This window comes from Choloepus didactylus, chromosome 14, assembly GCF_015220235.1.
Source record: "Choloepus didactylus isolate mChoDid1 chromosome 14, mChoDid1.pri, whole genome shotgun sequence".
NCBI lineage: Eukaryota > Metazoa > Chordata > Mammalia > Pilosa > Megalonychidae > Choloepus > Choloepus didactylus.
Window position 1 is genome coordinate 40,948,213 of NC_051320.1, and position 18,953 is coordinate 40,967,165.

An 18,953-nucleotide genomic window follows, 5' to 3' on the forward strand; every position below is an offset into this window, starting at 1 on the left:
TTGTTAATAAGTATAGTTTGAAAACATGACAATTAATGTCTTTCTAAATTTACATCTTATCAATAAACCATAAGTTATTTCCACCCACTTCTTAACATTGGCTGTTTTTGTGGTTTCTAGATTTTTTTTCTGTTGCCACATTGTTTCCAGAAAGGTCCTATATTTTACATTTCTACCAATAGTAGAAATAGTCCTGTTTTACCACATCCTTGTCAACATGAAATGTTGATACGTTTCAGAAATTGACACTTTGATTAGGAAGAAATGGCATACAGATTTTTTCTAAAACTGTACATTTTTGAATTTTGTTATATGTACATAGTATTTTTTTTCTTTTTCATGAACTTATCTGATTGAATGTTGAAATGATAATATTTTTGATAAACTGGGTTAAATAAGATATTAAAATTAATTTCACTTGTTTCTTTTTACCTTTTTTAATGTAAACAAAATTAGGCTACTTATGAGGCTTGCATTTGTGACTCACGTTATGTTTCTCTTGTACAGCGCATGCATAGATGTCTAAGCTATATGGATTACTTCTGTAAAATTGGCAGAAGTCATAGGGAGAGTGTAGAGAGAAGAGAGATCCTAGTAGACAGCCTGAAAACCCCAACATGTAAAGCTTGGATATGGAAAGAAGAACCTAGGAAATGCCAGAGAGATTTCTCCCCCTAACCACAGGAAATTCCAGACCTCTTATGCTGATGGAAATGATGAAGAAAAGGGAGTGGGGTTGGTAATGTGGGTTACAAAGGAGATGATTGTACGGGTTTAGTGGAAACAGGGTCTTGCTAGGTGAGTAAGGCCATGAAGCAAAGCCTCCGGTGGTGGGATCCAGGTGGATAACTTCCTGTAATGACAGTAAATCAAGCCTTGAATGGTGAATGAGATGGAGCTGTGGGTCCTGCTTTGAAAGAACAGACTGTCCTTTCGTAGAGGACAGAAGAGGGTAGATACACCTGATAAATGCTGATGATGGAAAGTCTTATCTGCATACCTGCTAGCACCTCTAATTTCTCTCTATCTTTACAGTTCAAAGATTCGACAGCAGTAAAGTGACATTGATTTATTCATTCCAATCCAAGGAACTATTAACAAAAGTCTTTGATAGCTGAGCTATTTTGGTCTGAAAATTTTGGACTTTCCAACATTGATTTGATGTTTATAGAAGCTCATTTCCTTTTAAATAATCTTAGCTCTTTCCTTTTTCCTCTTTCAAGCTCAACCTACTTTTGTAACATGCTCAGGTGAGATGTGACACACTTCAAAATATGATGTGGATAAATTTCTCTTAGAGAACTGTATGATATTCAACAAAAGAACAGAAATGTAGAATGTAGGGTTTTAACAATGTGCCCTTGTCTGACAATTTAGGACAGAACTGCTTGGCTGTAGTTTCTGAAAGCTATAACCTGAGAAGTGACTTGAGAGCTGATTCACTAAAATTCCCCTTTCAATTCAAATAGGAGAACCCCTGTCCTGGCACAGAACCTAGGTTTACTAGGCAAGTCCTTTAACCCCTTTCAACCTCAGATTACTCCTTAGGAGAATGGGTTATGCAATCCTAACTTTAGGAATAGGAAATTTGAGAAATCAAAACCACATATAAGTATCAACTCCACAAAATCAACCCTCTCCATGAGATATCCAAATGATAAGGCCATCCTATGGTTAATAAGTCCCAGCTGCACAAATCACAGGAGTTGCTAAATCAAGGAAACAGAGCACAGATGGAGAGAACTTTGGACTTGGGATGTGTGGCAGATTGGGACTATGACCCTAACTAAGTAGCTGCGTCTCTAGTTAACTGGGAATCTCACTCATCTCAGTTTCCTGCTTGGTAAGTCAGATGATAATAGCCACTCTGCTTCTCATTCAGAGTTCCTAAAAGGAACAGCTGGAAAAATGTGCATCTCAAAGAAAGAGGCTGTGCACATGCTCTAATAAAACAGTATTAATTCATATGTTGATATTTCCTTCAGATGTTGCTATACTTAATTGAAGAGGAGAGCAGACTTAAGCATGTTTTTTGTTTGTTTGTTGTTTGTTTTGCAAATAAAGCTTGAACTGCACCCACTGGTGGTTCAAGAGAGAAGTAGAGATGATGAATGACCATATGCTAGTCAAGATACTTGGGTTCTCTGGTCAGTGTTACTCTTCCTTTAACTGTTTACACTTGATGGCTGTGAACTGGAAGACAGAGACTCTTTAAGGAGAAAATAACACACACATAGTTATGAATGTTATTTAGCAAGTTGAAAGGGCCATTGATTTGAAGAAGAAGGTTTTTGTCCCTTCAATTTTGTTCTTATTTCAGACCTACAGGAAAATTGTAAAACTATTATGCTGAACACTCAAATATCCTTCAACTAGATCCACCACTCACTGACTGAGATTTTTGAAAATTAGTTGCAGTCATCAAGGCACTTTGGCCCCATGCTTGAGCATTCATCTCCTGAGAGTAAGGGCATTCTCCTACACATCCCCAGTACCATTATCACACGTAGGAAAATTAAGATCAATTCCCTAATATCTCCTATATACTGTCCATGTTTAAGTTTCCACAATTGTCCTCAAAATATCTTTTACAGTATTTTTCCCAATCGAGGATCTAATTGAGGTGCACACATTACTTTTGCTTGTTACTTGTCTTTAGTCTCTTTTAATCCTTGACTGTGTGAATATCCTATTCCCCAACCACCTTTCACCCCGAAGTTTAAGCACCCACTGCTGATCTTTGCCTGAAAAATATATTACATTGGCCTTGCAAAAATGGTTGTTTTAAATTTCTGTTATTCCACCTGCATTTACTAGCCAGCCCACTTCCAAAAGATCAAAAAATCTCTCTGTCTCTGTCTCTCTGTCTCTCTCTGCCTCTCTCACACACACACAAACACCACAATAATTATGGACTTATGGATATCTGGGAGGTGGGACTTAACATCTATTTGTACCATTATATATTTTGATGGTCAAATTGTCACAAATTTGGTAATGGTGCTTCTTACAAACCAGCTCTTCTGCATGTGGGAACATTAACATGACTCCATTAGTCCTGGTGCACTTCCTAGATTCCTGGGAAAAAAGATGTTCTAGGCTTACCTTGAACTTTTCCTGCTCCAGACTGTAAACCAGTCATTCTACAAGGAGCTCTGGTCCTTCTAATGAGAAAAGGTATTTAGAAACCAAGATCTGTTTCAGGTTTCTGATAGCAAGGGACAGATGCAGATATATAGGGCCTGAAACTAATACAATTTTGGGACTTAAAAAAAGGAATGCATATTTACAAATATAAAATTAGGTACAGGGCCTTAGAAGAAGCCTCTAATTAGGGGCCATAAAACTTAAGTTTCATTAGCTTCAATGACACAGAAGTCTTACTATTTTCAGGATTTTTAAGTGAACAGGAAATTCAAATCCAACCCCACAGAATTCTTTCATACTTTCTTCCATTTCACATTTAGAATGAAAATCATGGTCCCTAACATCATGAAAATATTTAGTCATTTGTTCTATCTTATAGTACACATGAAAACCATTTCAGACTCACACCAATCAATAGCCCAACCAAAAACAAACCTATTAAAGTTCAAGACTTCCTTACATTTCTTAATGTATCCTACTAAGAACATAGAACCAGAGTACTGTAATCAAAAGTTTTAAATTTTTTTCTATATGATTGTGTTGACAATTGAATACATAATTAAATTAAATATACAATTAAAATAACTTGTTTCTGTTTGAATTAAATTTTAGGGTTTGCTTTTATAGCCTCTTTAATTTTTTGAAAATGCAGAATATTTATGAATCAAAAGTCAAAATAATATACTAAAGGAAGACTCACTCTCATTCCTATCCCTTCACCCCAATCCCTTCCATCCTTTATTAATTTGCTGTTTATTCTTCCATGTTTCTTTTTGCAAAAAACTGCAATCATGTATATATATATTCTTATTTCCCTTTCTTTCTTAAGCAAAATGTAGTATAATATATACACACTTTCAAAACTCATTTTTTTGTATTTGTTTGTTTTACTTGTATGTTTTGGAACTCATGCCATATCTATTTATGGAAATCTTCATTATAGCTTACAGCTGGATAGTAGTCTGTTGTGCTGTATAGTTTATCTAACCTGTTTCCTGTGGTAATTTGAATTGTTTTTGATATTTAGGTTTCTGTTTTGGAAAACTGTATAGACAACACTATGAATTCAAACCAGAGGGACTTACGTACTCAAGGTGTTAACTGAACTTAAAAATAAAAATAAAAATTTAACAATTTGGTAAGCATTACCACCCCACACAATGGCTTTAACAAATCTGCTTCGTCCATCCTTCCATCCATCCATCCATCCATTCAACAATTATCAATTATTAGGAACTGTTTTAGGGACTAGACCTGGAAAATATATACTGAGAGCATTATTTACCTTGATGTGCTTAATCACCTGAGTTACTGAAAAAGGGTTTACTCTAGGGGTTCCTCGGGTTTAAAAAATAGACGAGGACACTGGGAGGAAGTATTTAATGGAATTTTGAGCTTCTATATCTCTTTTACTGCATTCATATCATGGATAGATATGCCCCCAAATAATTTAAGTCTATGTTCACATATAAAGTAGAGAATTTGAGCTAGGTAACTTGAGCTAAACTTTTCAAGATAATTTTCATATGTATATCACCATCTTCTGTGATGAAAGTGAGTATACATCAGACCTTATTCCTATTAAATTCTTGGCATATATGAGTACCAGAGAATATGGAAGGGAGAAACCCAGGGCCTTCCCCTAAACATGAGAGGAGAATAAAGTGTATTTATTAATACTGTATGAGAAACTTTTTTCTCCTGTTGCTTTCTGCCCCCATTAAGAACTACTTAAGCAGAAGGAAGTATAGGCTGCAGTATGGGATATTTAAGTTAGGTTCAAATTAATTCTTAGTACGTGGTCCCTAAACAATGCAGTGGTTACCAAAAGAGGTATCTCCTGAGACGTGCAATCACCACTTTAAGCAATCTATGCATGGAGGCAAGGGAAAATGAAAGATGATACTTAACCAGTCTCTTTTACCGCCCTTTATATTAGGCTCCCATGCCCATTTAGAAACCCTTAGCATAAGTTTGTCCATTTGAAATTTCAAATTGACCCAAACTCAGTCCCTCAGCTGCTGCAACAGTGATCATAATCCTGGCGGATCACATAGTTCTCTTTACTTTTCACTCGGTGCCCAGAACACCCACGACGACTGGACAGAAATTCATGGCTCTGCAGTTAGTTCCGCCTTCAGCCTAAGGCAGCAAGCGTACCAGGCGTCCCAGAAAAGGGTGGCCTGGAAAGCTGCTCGTCTCCATCCCAGAAAAGGGGAGCCGAAGTTCATGACTAAGTGCCAACAATAGGGTTTCCTTAGCTCACTCTCCAAGCCATAGTCCTGCCAGGAGGTCGGAGTAAGAGAGAGCGAGTAGGATGCGTGGGCGGGGCAGCAAGCGCGCGGGGCGGGGATCTCTGCGCCCCGCTTCCTTAGCTTCTCTTTAGTCTCATTTCCTCCTCTCCAAAATAAGATGCTTATCTATCTTCCTTAAGGGAGTGTTGTTGAGGATCTAATCGGGAATTGTGGGTAAACTTAGCTCGGATGCTGGCCCACTGGTAAGCCGTTAATAAATAGTAGTTAAATTAATTTCGTGGTTATTTTCATTACCGTTGTTTTGCATTCTTAATCACCCCCGCCAGCACCATCACCGACCAAGATCCTCTCCCGCAGCCCTAGTGACTCCAGGACGGGATGACTCAATTCCAGTACAGCTCTCGAGGCAAAACTTGCCTCTCCAGCAGGGCTACCACTTCTCGGAAGGCAGGAAATCCCCTGTGTAAATCCTCGTATACTTTTCTCTGTCAAGCTCAACCTCCCTCTCTGGATTTGTACTAAGAGTAAGAGGGACTCGATCCGCAGACCTCTGCGATGCTCCTCCCGCGCACTCAGCGCTACTCTTACGCGCTTTCTCCGAGTGCCGCTGCCCCTGGCGGACGATGCCGGGAGCGCCCTGGCCCCGGGGTTCCCAAGAGCGCCGACTTCTGCCGGGCTGCACCCGGCGGTGCCCGCCCTGAGTTGGCTCTCGTCTGCCCGCGCGCCGCCCCACTCCCTTCCTGATTCTCTCTGTGCAGCCACATCTTCCTCTGCCTTCCACCCCGAGGGACCATGTCGAGGATCAGCTGGGGATACGGCGAAGACAACGGTGAGCGCTTTCTAAAAAGTGGGAGCTGAGGGGAAAGGGGCGGCGACCCCTCGGGGACCCGCTCAGGCTGGGCTCTGCGCGGTGCAGAGTGTGAGCTCGCTGTCCCGGCGCCTTCCGACCACATACACAGATTCCGCATTTGGGAGAAACTTTTTCTGTTCCTCTTTAAGTTCAGCAGCACTTCCCGGAGCTGACTGCAGGGAGCGGAGAGCCGGGTTAGTCGTGTGTAGACTGGGAAAGTGCCTTTTTTGGGTGGTGGTGGTAGTGATGGTGCGGGTTGGTGTGTTAGCCCTGTTGAGGTTCCTTAAACCCAGAATCTTCATATACATTCATTCACCTTCATTTGCAAAGACCAGGGCTTTCCTGTGTAATAATCACTTATCAATCAAAGGCATGGAGATTAGAAGTCTGTGACATACTTGGATGAATTGAGGGCAAGTTCGCTTTCAGACTTTGAAGCTCATTATTTACTTAGGAGAAAAGGATCATGAAAGACCTTTGAAAATATGTTTAAGAAATCTTAATTTGCATGGCAACACTGAAGACTAAATTGTTTTCTTGGCAACCAAAATATTGCAAATTTATTAATAGCTGTCACTATAGAATATCCCCACAGCTATTTACAGTTGTTTGCCAGAGTTGGCTTTAGTAAAGCTATAGCTCCTCCTGCGAACTGAAGTTATTTTTTGGGTTACTTCTTCACTCTTTTCCTCTCCTTCCACCTTCATCCTTGTAGAAACTGAGGATTACTGAAATTACGACATTGGTAAAAATGCATTTATTGATAGGAGCAGCAGTAATAATAAGATTTATACTCCTTATAAATCCTAAATTATCCAAAGAAAACCATTTTTCTTGTTTTTACATTATACTAACTGAATATTTGAAATAATTGGTGAAAATAACACCAGGTATACTGAACTGTCAAAATATAATGAACTACTTTCAAAATTACTGCTACTAGTAATGAAAATACTTTCCCTGAATTAACATGCATATTATTGAGCAGTATTGTATCAAATTTTATAGAAAGCTTATCTTCACAATGGATCAGAAAAGTTCTAATTGTGGCCTTATTGAGGTTGATGATTAACAGGCTGGTTTAAAAATGGCAGCAGATAAAATTTAGAACTTTAAGAATGAGAAATAAAATTTAAGCACATTTCTTTGTGACTGAGACCAAAATTATACCCTTATATTTTGTTAATTTACAATTTATGTTTTGGAAAAAAAATCACAAAACAGGTCTCTTTTAATTTCTCTCTATGCTGGAATCATTTTTATTATTATTTCATAGTTAATGGATGTCAACAGTGCCCTCACTGTTGCTAGGAAGAAGGATATTTTCAGTCAAGGGGTATTGATTATTCTTTAATAGGTTAGAAAATGTTGGCTGAAATGAAGCTTATCTTCAGAAATTAAAAAGAAAAAAACTATCATAGAAAAGCCATCAATAAGGAGTGAATTTGTATTTCTCCCAGGAATGGTGGAGCCCTTCCCTTCTTAAGATTCAAAAGCTTTCTGAGGACCACGCCTTTAAGTAATTTTGGCAAAATCCTTATTGGAAATGTGTGGTATCTTGACTAGGCAAGTTTTGTTGCTTTTGTCTGTTCATACATTGGCAGAACGCAGTGAATAAACTGACGAAGAGACACTTAAACCTGGAACAGCAGCAAAATCAAATAGAGCATGAAGAGGAGGAGCATGGAAGAAAGCACCGCCTTCCCAAAGAAGGAACAACTTCTGAGATTAACTTTGGATAGTTTTATTGGTTTTGTTCAGCAAGTTTAACTATCACTAGAATTATATATTACCATGGATATTCAAAAGTTCCTAAACCAATCTGAAGAACCACCATGTATTTAAGGATTTGCTTAAGTGGTTTTAAAGCTGAATGTTTGAGAAAATTTTTAAAAAGCGGGTGGAGGGCTCTTTAAGAGTTTGGTTAGTGACTAACAGATAATATTGGGTATTTGTAGCAGAGTAGTGGTATTATTTTATTTTGGTTTGCTTCTGGTTTCGCAAACAGTTCTGACTATAAAGGACTGGAAATAGGAGAGTAAAGGAATTGGAAGGAGGAATAAACCCTTGGGAAAAATTCAGCAACATGCTGTGACACATGCATTGCATACTTGAAAACTCAATCACATTAGGTTCACTCATACTTGGTAATAGTTCAATAGAAAGCTTTTTTCATATTAATAAAAGGACTAGATTATCATTCAGAAAGTATTCAGAAAAGTAAATGAGAGTATGAACAAGGGAACTCAATGCTTTCTTGGTAATAAATTGTAGGCAAGGACTTTTGACACTCGAGTTGCTTTGAAGTTAAAACTGCCAGATACACAAGAGGACAACTTTAAGTTGAGTTTCTGGTTATGAATTCATGCTATGACTTTTTGTACTTAAGAGAAAGAATTTGTCCTTTCTTCTTGGCAAAAATGAAGCAGTGTTAGATTAAGATGTTGAAAGCTGTTGAGTCTTGTGAAATATCTGCCTTTCTTTAAATCTTTAAGTTTTGTCTTTTTTCAGGTATCTGTTGTTGGTAATAAATGTTTAATCAATTGTCATGCTGTCACATTAAAAAGTAGAGAAAGAGTGGTTAGTGAAGCAGGGCAAAGCTTAGTCAGTAGCCTAGTACACTTTCCACCTGATGGTAGCTGTCTAAATTGCAGGCACAGTAGAGGAGAAAATCAAGGCTTCAACTTCTAAAGTGACTCACATCTATAGACTGACTTGGCACACACACAAAAGAAGCTGCAACCTTGCTACTGATTTTATTGAGAGACAGAACTTATATAAAGTCTCCTGGAGAAATGAGGAACTTGCCAGCTTACTGGCTCACACCAATTTACCAAACATATGCCTGTGTAATTTGTGCACTTGATGCATTTTTGACTTTTTGAATAGAGGATCAGGATGACATTTGTTCCCTGTGTGGGAATTCAAATGCAGCATTAGCAAAATAGCCACAGAAGGACCTTCTGCAGTGTAGAAAGAGAAGTAGATTACAACCTTCCTCCACCGCAATCAACAATATTACATGTCCTCGTGGTGCAGTCATTTTCTTTGCATTATCTGATGTGAAAAATGTGTTTATTTCCTTGGTATGCCTATTGCACATCAGAGTATTGAGTTGCCGCCTGAGTAACACCACAAGATAATGGTAAGTGGTAAAAGAATGAAGTAGGAACAGCGTTTTAAAAAACTACTCCCTTTCTTTGCTACACAGCTTTCACAGTTCCTTCCACCTTTCCAGCAAACAAGTTTTTTGACTGCTGGAGTGACCACAGCTCATTTTTGGAGCTGAGACGAATCTCGTTTTTAATGATGAATTTTGCTTGTGTGAGTTGGGTTAGTGAGTCCTTGAAAAGTACTTTATAAAGCTTACATGTTTTTTTGTTCACAAGGGTTAGTTTAATTCAGAAAATTATTTAAGGCAAATCAAGAATTTTCCATATTTATAATGAAAATAATTAGCCTTGTAAAATACAGTTAGGGAGGGAGGGGGAATGGGGAGTGAATGCTTAAGAGAAAGTAGTTTCCTTCTGGGGTGATGAAAATATTTTAGAACTAGACAGAGGTGATGGTTGCACAACAGTGTGAATGTACTAAATGTCACTGAATTGGAAATTTTAACGTGGTTAAATTCTATGTTATGTGAATTTTACCTCAGTAAAACAAAATTATATGCTTCACTCCCGTGGGAGAGGATATTATTTTATTAATCTTTGTTGTTTTTTTAATCTCAAGCACAGTGCATTGCACTTATGAAATATTTGTTGAATGAAATGAAAAAATGAATGAATGAGACAACTTATTAGTCCTTTCTTTTGGTCCTATATACTTAAGGTCCTATTCATTGGAATGAATTTTTTCCTATTGCTGATGGAGATCAGCAATCTCCAATTGAAATTAAAACCAAAGAAGTGAAATACGACTCTTCCCTCAGATCTCTTATCATCAAGTATGACCCAAGCTCTGCTAAAATCATCAGCAACAGTGGCCATTCCTTCAGTGTTGACTTTGATGACACAGAGGACAAATCAGGTTGGCTGTTTTGTTTGGGAACAGGGCATGAAGGGGACTGTGCTTTCTTATCTTTTGTATTTTATTTTGCATAGACCTGGAATTTGTCTAAATGAAGCATATTTTTATCTTTATATGAATTGGGATATCATGTTATGTATTTTGACCTTAAGATAATATTATCTTGAAATGATAAAAAGGAGTGTTTAGAAAGGAGTAGGTTGAATGATGTTTTAAAATTTATCTTAGCTTGTTATTATAACTTCACTTAGCATTTATCATCATGAAAATATTAAGAGTTTAATAATATTTCATTAACCACTTGACTTGTTTCTGGAAAGTTTTAGTCATAATTATTTTAGCCTTTATTTGCAAACATTGTTTTGCTGGTTAGTATATGTTGTTTAATACAAAAAGATTAGTTTTTCAATATGTTATTCTCTTATTTTAACTTCAAAACCATTATACATGTAGTAAGCAAAACCGCATAGAAGTGTGTGATAAAAATTCATAATTCTTTTTCTCCCCACACATTCTTCTGAAGTAATGCTATATTCTTCCATAATAAGTCAATGCTTAGCCACATGTACACACATATATATATAATTTTGGTTAAGTTCTTTTCTTGTAAAAAATAAAGTGAAATTATGCTATTATCACTCTGAAGCCTTTTATTCTCCACTTAAAATTATTTCATAGACATCTTTCTTGGTTTAATATTTATAGAATCAATGCTCTTGTTTAAAAAGCTGAATTGTATCAGCTAGGCTTATGTCATAATTTACACACCATTATCCTTCATTTAAAGGGGGTAGAAGTTTAGTTAAAAAAGAAAAAGAAATTTGAAATATCTACCCACTTTATGTTCCATGTTAATACTTTACTAGAACTTGTAATAAAAAGTTTGTTTGATTAGTTCATTGGTTAGTGTCTTTTACAGAGTAAATAAATTGTGGACCACTTAAAATTTTATCTTATTTGTTAATTTTTAACTAAATGAACAAATGTAGAAGAGACTATTTCCTTAAAATGAATATTTAATCCTTCTTCAAGCATATCTCTTACCCAAGAAATAGATGGTATTAAGTTTTAAAGTAAGGTGAAAGTAAAGACTACAGAGAATCATACTTTGGAACACTTTTTGTTATTTTATTTGTTTGTTTACTATTTTATTATATTTGGTTTTTTGGGAACACTTTTTGAGACTTCTGACAGCTTATTTTTATTTTAAGTCTAACATTAGGGTGATGATATATTTTCTCTATTAATGAAAAATACAGTTAGATTAAAAATCCTTAATTGGAAGAAAGTTTTCACTTATTCATTAAGCTCAGATTTAATTTAGTAATGGTATCCTGTATTTGTGAAAGGTTTATAGTTAGCAAAAATTATAAGCCTACACAAATTTTTTCCTTATATTTGTTAAATTCATAAAAGTGATACATGTCTATCAGAGCATTGTAAAAAAAGAATACATAGTGTTTTCAACTTTTATTTTTGACCTGGCTTTTTATATATATTCAATGGTAGTTCTTCAGGTCCTCAGTTTTGTGAGTCTCTATAAATAGATACGGTTGATGTAAAGGTACATCCTAAAAGTAACCTGAGGTTTCTTTATTTTTCTTTATTTTTATTTGTTTTACATTATCCAGTTTTATTACGCATCACCTTATCATACAACCTTTTTTTTTTGCTTTATAAAATTCATTTATTTATTCATTTTTAAATTCAATTTTGTTGAGATATGTTCACATACCATACAGTCATCCGCAGTGTACAGTTGTTCACAGTACCATCATATAGTTGTGCATTCATCACCACAATCAATTTTTGAATATCTTCATTACTCACCCCCAAAAAAATAAGAATAAAAATTAAAGTAACAAAGAACACTCAAAACATCCCCCCCCCACCCCATTATTCATTTACATTTTGTCCCCAGTTTTCTACTCATCTGTCCATACACTGGATAAAGGGAGTGTGAGCCACAGGTTTTCACAATCATACGGTCACACTGTGTAAACTATATAGTTATACAATAGTTTTCAAGAATCAAGGCTACTGGTTTGCAGTTCAAAAGTTTCAAGCATTTCCTTCTAGCTATTCCAATACACTAAAGACTAAAAAGGGATGTCTATATAATGCATAAGAATAACCTCCAGAATGACCTCTCGACTCCACTTGAAATCTGTTAGCTGCTGAAACTTTATTTTGTTTCCTTTTTCTTCCCACTTTTGGTCAAGAAGGCTTTCTCAATCCTGTGATGTCAGGTCCAGGCTCACCCCCAGGAGTCATGTCCCACATTACCAGGGAGACTTACACCCTTGGGAGTCACGTCTCGTGTAGCAGGGAGGGCAGTGAGTTTACCTGCAGAGTTGGCTTAGGGAGAGAGGCCACACCTGAGCAACAAAAAAGGTTCTCTGGGGGTGACTCTTAAGCACAATTAAAAATAGGCTTAGCCTCTCCTTTGCAGTAACAAGCTTTGTAAGGGCAAGCCCGAAGATCAAGGGCTCAGCCTTCTAAATTGGTAGTACCCAATGATTGTGAGAGTATCAGTAATTCCCCAGGTGGGGAAGTTTAATATTTCCACATTTCCCCCCAGTCCCTCAAGGGGGCTTTGCAAATACATTTTTATTCCCTGCCCAAATTACTCTGAGATATATTGGGCCTCCGCACTAATCTGTACAAAACAACCAGACCTCGCTCCCTGTTCAAAATTCCATGTAATGAATAAACTGACCATACAAGTTAAATTATATAGTGTGCTATAGAAAATACAGATTTTGCACCAAATAAACATCTCTTCCTTTGGTCTCACACAGAAGTTGAAGTTTTAAGTCATGTCAATATCGTCTTTTGTCCTTTAGTCTGATTTACCTTATTCCTAACCACGTCCATTTTGTTCATATCTCTAATTGAAGTCTGTTCTCTTTTTCAGTCTCTTTAACATTTGCTGCATGGGGTAATGCTGACATTCATAGTGGCCGAACTCTGGCTCTGAGACTCAGGTGTCACACAGATACCCAAAGTTCCAGGGACTGACTAAGTTACACACAAAAAGCTCGGCATCTCAGAATTTAGAAATAACCATTACAACTCATGAATTGATGTAACTGCTGTAAGAGCTTATAATCTAAGAACCTTTACCATAAACCTCCCCCTGATAACCTAGGCTCTGAGATTCAATTCTCAGAGTTTGCACATTATAGTCCATATTAGTGAGGCGTTATAATGTTTGTCTTTTCATTTCTGGTTTATTTCACTCCATATATTTTTCTCAAGGTCCATTCATCTAGTTGCATGCCTCACAACTTCATTCCTTCTTGCTGCTGCTCAGTATTCTATTGTATGCATACACCATTGTTCACCATTATGTACCCAAAATTTTAAAAGATCTCTAGAAACTATAAGTTGTGATCGTGACATGTGGTTCTAGGTAACTGCTAACTTCACAAGATTGTTACATATACTATAAAAAAAAAGCAGAAAAAATCATAGTGGGGCATAACTTGGGTGTACAGACAACCCCCCCCCCCCAGGAGTCAAGCTATCCAGGAAACTGATTTGCTAATTTATAAAGTATAAATTGTAAACTTCATTGTAATTGTCTGTTTCCTTACACTAGATTGTAAGTTCCTTGAGGATAGAGATGGTCTGGTTCATTGTCACATACTTAGTGTTAAATGGTCACTGGCCTGCAGTAAGCTCTTAATAATTGCTGAATGAAAGAGTGATCTGAAAGTAACTTGGCATGCATATGCTCAGAGCAGATCTACCCAGATCTAACCCAGGCCTTCTTGGCTTCATAAACACAGGCCCCAGTGGCTGGAAACATTCCAGGGCTTCAGTCTCTCTTGTCATCCAGTCCTGGCAGCATTGTGCGTGTTGGTTCTTATTATGCAATAGCAAGGAAAAAAGGACATTTGGAATGTCATTGCATAGACTATAGTATCTCTTAGGGAAATGTGCCTTTTAAATTATCTATGAATGATCTTGGAAGCCTTTTATTTAAAAGAACAATTCGTTTATTCATCAAATATTGATTGTACATCTCCTCTGTGAAAGTTACCTTGTTGATAATGGTTTCAGCAGCGGTCCAAACTGGCACAGCCTCTGCCCTTGTGGGAGCAGAAACAGTATATTCTCATTGTAATAGAGGGGCTGAGGAGTAAGCCCTAGAGGCTGACGGAAGTGGTTCTCTCTTCTCTTTTGTTTTTCAGAGGGCTTTGAAAATAGCTACCTTTCTTTAATGTAAAGAAATCTGAATCCAAATAAATCTAAAAGAAGCTCTAAACATTCAGCCTTCCAAAAGATTCTTATCGTCTACTCTCACAATTTTTCATGAGCAGTTTTAGGATTTTAGAAGTTAGGACCATCCAGACTAACCTTATTAAAAATAGACAGAAACATAAAATAGACAAGGATGCTGAAGCCCAGAGAGACTTCCGTGAGCCTTGAAAGATCTCATAATTCAGCAGATGAGCTGGGACCATTCCCAGGTCGGCTGATTCCCAGGCTGCCAATACAACCACTACACCAACTCTCAACCGCTGATACTCAACTTCTGCTGAGTCAAACTAGTAATGAAGAAATGAGTTAGCTGAACCGGTCAACATAGATATTCTGGTTTTTTTTCCAGCTCTTACAGTATAGCTCAAAGAGATATATGCCCTCGGCAAATGTATTATCTTTCCCTTTTCTTCCCCCTTGCTGTGTGTAGAAAACCGCATGTCAAACCTCTTAACATCTTTTGCTTCTTGGTCAGGTCTTACTTGATATATTTTGAGATAGTAGTTATATAGCATCTCTGATGTGGAGGGAATTTAATTCAAACTGTTGTTAAGATTACACCTCACCAATCTAACACTAATTGTATTGGTGTTGATGGAAGTTAGTAATGCTTATGGTGTCTCCAGCATTCCCCTATATCCTTTTAAATAGGCCCAAAAAAGATCAACTGGGAGGAGACAATTTACAACTGTATTTTCTATTAAGAAGCTTTTCTATATACCTAAGAAGTGATTCTGATACCATTGTTTTAGAGATCGTATATTTGTTGAGGAAAATATACTTTGAAGTAAAATATATGTGGCCAAAGTGACAAAGAATGATGGGTTTTTAACAAAAGGGCTAATTTTTCCCTGTTTTGTAAGTATTTCATCTTTCCCCAAGAATATAGAATTTGAGTGCAGAAGATATGTTTAATTTGCCAATTTTTATAATACTACTAACAACAATAAAATGATAATAGTTAACATGTCTAGCAGGCTGACTGTGTGTCAGGCAGTCGTAAGTGCTTTGGATTCATTCATTTTTCTATTCTCATGATAGCATCAAGAGGAAGGAGATCCCATACTCTCTCTAGGTTACAGATGTGAAGCTAAGAAGTTAAAGTGTTTGCCCAAGATCACATAGTAAAAGAGAGCATGAGTCCAGATCTTCTAAATGCCGCATTCTCTGCCCTAACCAGAATTCTGCACTGCCCCTTCAAGCATTAGATAGACGTCTTTGCATAGCATATCCTTATTCAGAGAGGCTGACTTATTCATAATTAAACAGGTCAATTCCTTAGCTTTAAAGAATCATTGAGATTTCCTAGCTGTTACATAAAAATCTGTTGTGGACTATCCAACCTTTTAAAATGTTTGTGATTGCACCTCATTTACCTAAAAGTTGTATTCCTGTCAGCAAATTGAATGACACATGTGAAAAAATATTCCTGGAGGACATAAAAACATTGAGTAGTCCAGGAATATGTTATGGGTTGTTGTTACAGCATGTGCAAATATTGTTTCCTTGCTAACAACTTAAAATGTATTTGTGTGTTCAGTTCTGCGAGGGGGTCCCCTCACTGGCAGCTACAGGCTACGACAGTTTCACCTTCACTGGGGATCTGCAGACGATCACGGCTCTGAGCATGTGGTAGACGGAATGCAGTACGCTGCGGAGGTAAGCCAACACATACTTCTCCATGGTGCGGGGATTTCCTGTGCAGGGGGATTTAAGAAGTACAGGGGACAACTTCCTGGACCTCCAAAATAGATCGCTGAGCCGTTGTATGTCTCACCATCTGAAACTCCTTCTTATTCATTCAGTTTGAGAGCGAGATATGCATGTCAATATGAGAACTTTAAACACGGCTCTTCAAAGCCTAAATCCAAGCTGGGAGAGCTAGTTACTGTTCCCATTTTAGAAATGAATAAAATGATGACTTGGAAAGATTAGTTGTCCATCAAGGATGCAGTTGGGATGGTTTCAAACCTAGATCTGTCTGATACCAACTTTTTTATGAACTCTTTCTATGACATCTATTGTATCTCCTAAAAGGCTGGTGATAACGGAGAGAAAGAAACATTTGTTTTAGGCTTTACTGTGCATGTTTAGTCCAGACATGAATGTGTACAAATGTCATATAAAGTCAGCATTTAAATAGTTGATGGTAAATGGTAAAGTTCTACTTTCAAGAAAATAAAAAAATAAAGACACGCACTCCCCTAAACTCTGCCTTTCTTCTACATTTCAGGCATAAAATGGAATCTCTTAATTTTTCAGGTCATTGGTGAAGCACAGCACAGTAAAATTTTATTGGCTTGCTTGGATATTTTTCCCCTTGCTGGGAAGTTACTCTTTTTCATTATAATTATATTCATTAACAGAACTCTGATTTTTTTTAATCCTCTGGTTAAAGGATAATTAGCAATATGCTTCAAGTTTTAATATGAGTAAATGTTGCAAACACCCAACTTTACCATGAGATGAAGCAGGCTTATTGTGTGACTTAACAAAAGCTAATTCAAGTGAGAATAATTCGGCTTGTGAGTTTCCTAGGCAAGACAGAGCAATGTTATGAGGCAAGGACAGTTTTTCTTCATTTTCTCATTGTTACTAAGCTGTGACATCTAGTCTCTTTACAGCACTGCTGTTCAGAGAAATCCAGCAAATGGGAACATCTTTCCAGTTTTATTCTTCCATTAACACGCATAGCTGACCTTTGAGGCTATCAACCAAAAATGTCCATTTTACATATTATAAAAACAAAATACTTTTGTTTGAGGCCAAGTGTATTAAGGTAAGGGAACTACCTTCTTCCCAGAGTGGATGAAAAAAAAAGTGCCCCAAAGTGTTCTATGGCTGTGGACAAAAGATACCAAGAATGTAGAAGGAAGGACTCCTGAATCTGGACATTGTCTCAGTTTCTATCATCTACCGAATAGCTTTCATGTTTGCTTTCTAAAGTTTTGTGTTCTAAATTTAACACATTGCTCCACATCTCAGAAACTCAGTGGAGATTAAGAGCTGGCTGCTCTGGATCCTTGCTCTCTAATTTTCCTAAGCAACTCAGAAAAGTTGGTCACATTGCTTTATAGTTATACCGTCTACTTTTCATAAACTTAAAAGTAATTCTCACAGAAGTTTACTCTGATTCTGCAAGTAGTTTTCTAAAAGGCCCTCACCTCCTGAAGTTGGGCAAAGGCTCAGAGTCCTGAGCTACAAAATAAAGACCTTCTTTCTAGACTTCCCTTCTTGAAGTAGGCAAAACTTTGACTAGAATTTCACACTGTTCCTTTTTCTAAAAAATTTTTTTTAATTGTAGTAACATATACACAACTCAAAATTTCCCATTTTAACCATTTTCAAGTGTACAATTGAGTGGTATTAATTATATTTGGAATATTGTGCTACTATCACCAACATCCATTACCCAAATTTTTTATCACCTCCAACAGAAACTATGCACGTATTAAACAATAACTCCCCAACCCCCCTCACTCTCTGGCACCTGGTAACCTGTAATCTGTATCTGTATTTATGAATTTGCTTATTCTAGGTGTTTCATATAGGTGAGATTATTCAATATTTGTCTTTCTGTATCTGGCTTATTTCATTCAACCTGATGTCTTCAAGGTTCATCCAGTTGAAGCATTTATGAAAATTTCATTCCATTTTATGGTTGAATAATTTTCCATTCTGTGTATATACGTTTTATTTATACATTCATGTGCTGATGCTTATACTGTTCTTTAGTATTTATTTAAGGCTGTTTCTTAGTTTGTTTGCTCATTCATTCATTGACTCACTTGCTTTGCAAGAATGCATTGAGAGCCCACCATGTCCATGATCTTTGCCCAGCTTACTTGTGCTCATCCTGAAAGGAGTTCTTGAAAGAAGTAAGGATGTCACAAGTCCTCATAACCAAGCAACCTAACACAGACTCAGGGGTCAGGGCTCACTTCCTTTAAGCTGAGACTTGAAGGCTGAGCAGGGGTGAGTCAGGCAAAGGGTAGTGTCCCGCATAGAATCACGTGTGAGGACTTGGAGTGGGAAAGAGCATCACCCATTTGAACAACAGAATGGCCAGTGTGCTTAGAGCATGAAGAACACGGGAAAAGTTATCGGAGGCAAAATGAGGGAAGGTTGTTCCTAGTAATATAAATTGTGGTAAAGATTTTGAACTTTATTCTAAGTGCAGTGGAGGTCATTGGATGGCTTTGAAATGGGGGGTGATGAGATTTCCATTTTAAAAATGTCAGACTATATTTCTAGAACAGACTAGATTGAAGCAGGAGGAGATAAGGAGAGTCAATTAGGAGGCTTTTAGGGGAGTCCAAGCTGATAGATATGGTGGTTTGAACTATAGTGCAGGTGCAGGACTGAATGGATAGAAGTGTTGCCTTATGTGGGATTTGTTGATT

At 37.1% G+C, this 18,953-nt stretch overlaps 1 protein-coding gene across 3 annotated transcripts in view; it reads left to right on the top strand.

The window, feature by feature from the left end:
* Positions 1-18,953, top strand: part of CA13 (carbonic anhydrase 13) — a 55,592-nt gene that overhangs the window by 18,897 nt on the left and 17,742 nt on the right. For 2 of the 3 annotated variants that reach the window (XM_037803069.1, XM_037803070.1), the window contains 3 exons: positions 6,161-6,231; positions 10,084-10,281; positions 16,091-16,209. In XM_037803069.1, the coding sequence (XP_037658997.1) occupies positions 6,195-6,231; positions 10,084-10,281; positions 16,091-16,209 (354 nt within the window). In that variant the 5' untranslated portion in view covers positions 6,161-6,194. The remainder of the gene's footprint in view (positions 1-6,160; positions 6,232-10,083; positions 10,282-16,090; positions 16,210-18,953) is intronic. The other variant, XM_037803071.1, reaches the window with a different exon arrangement.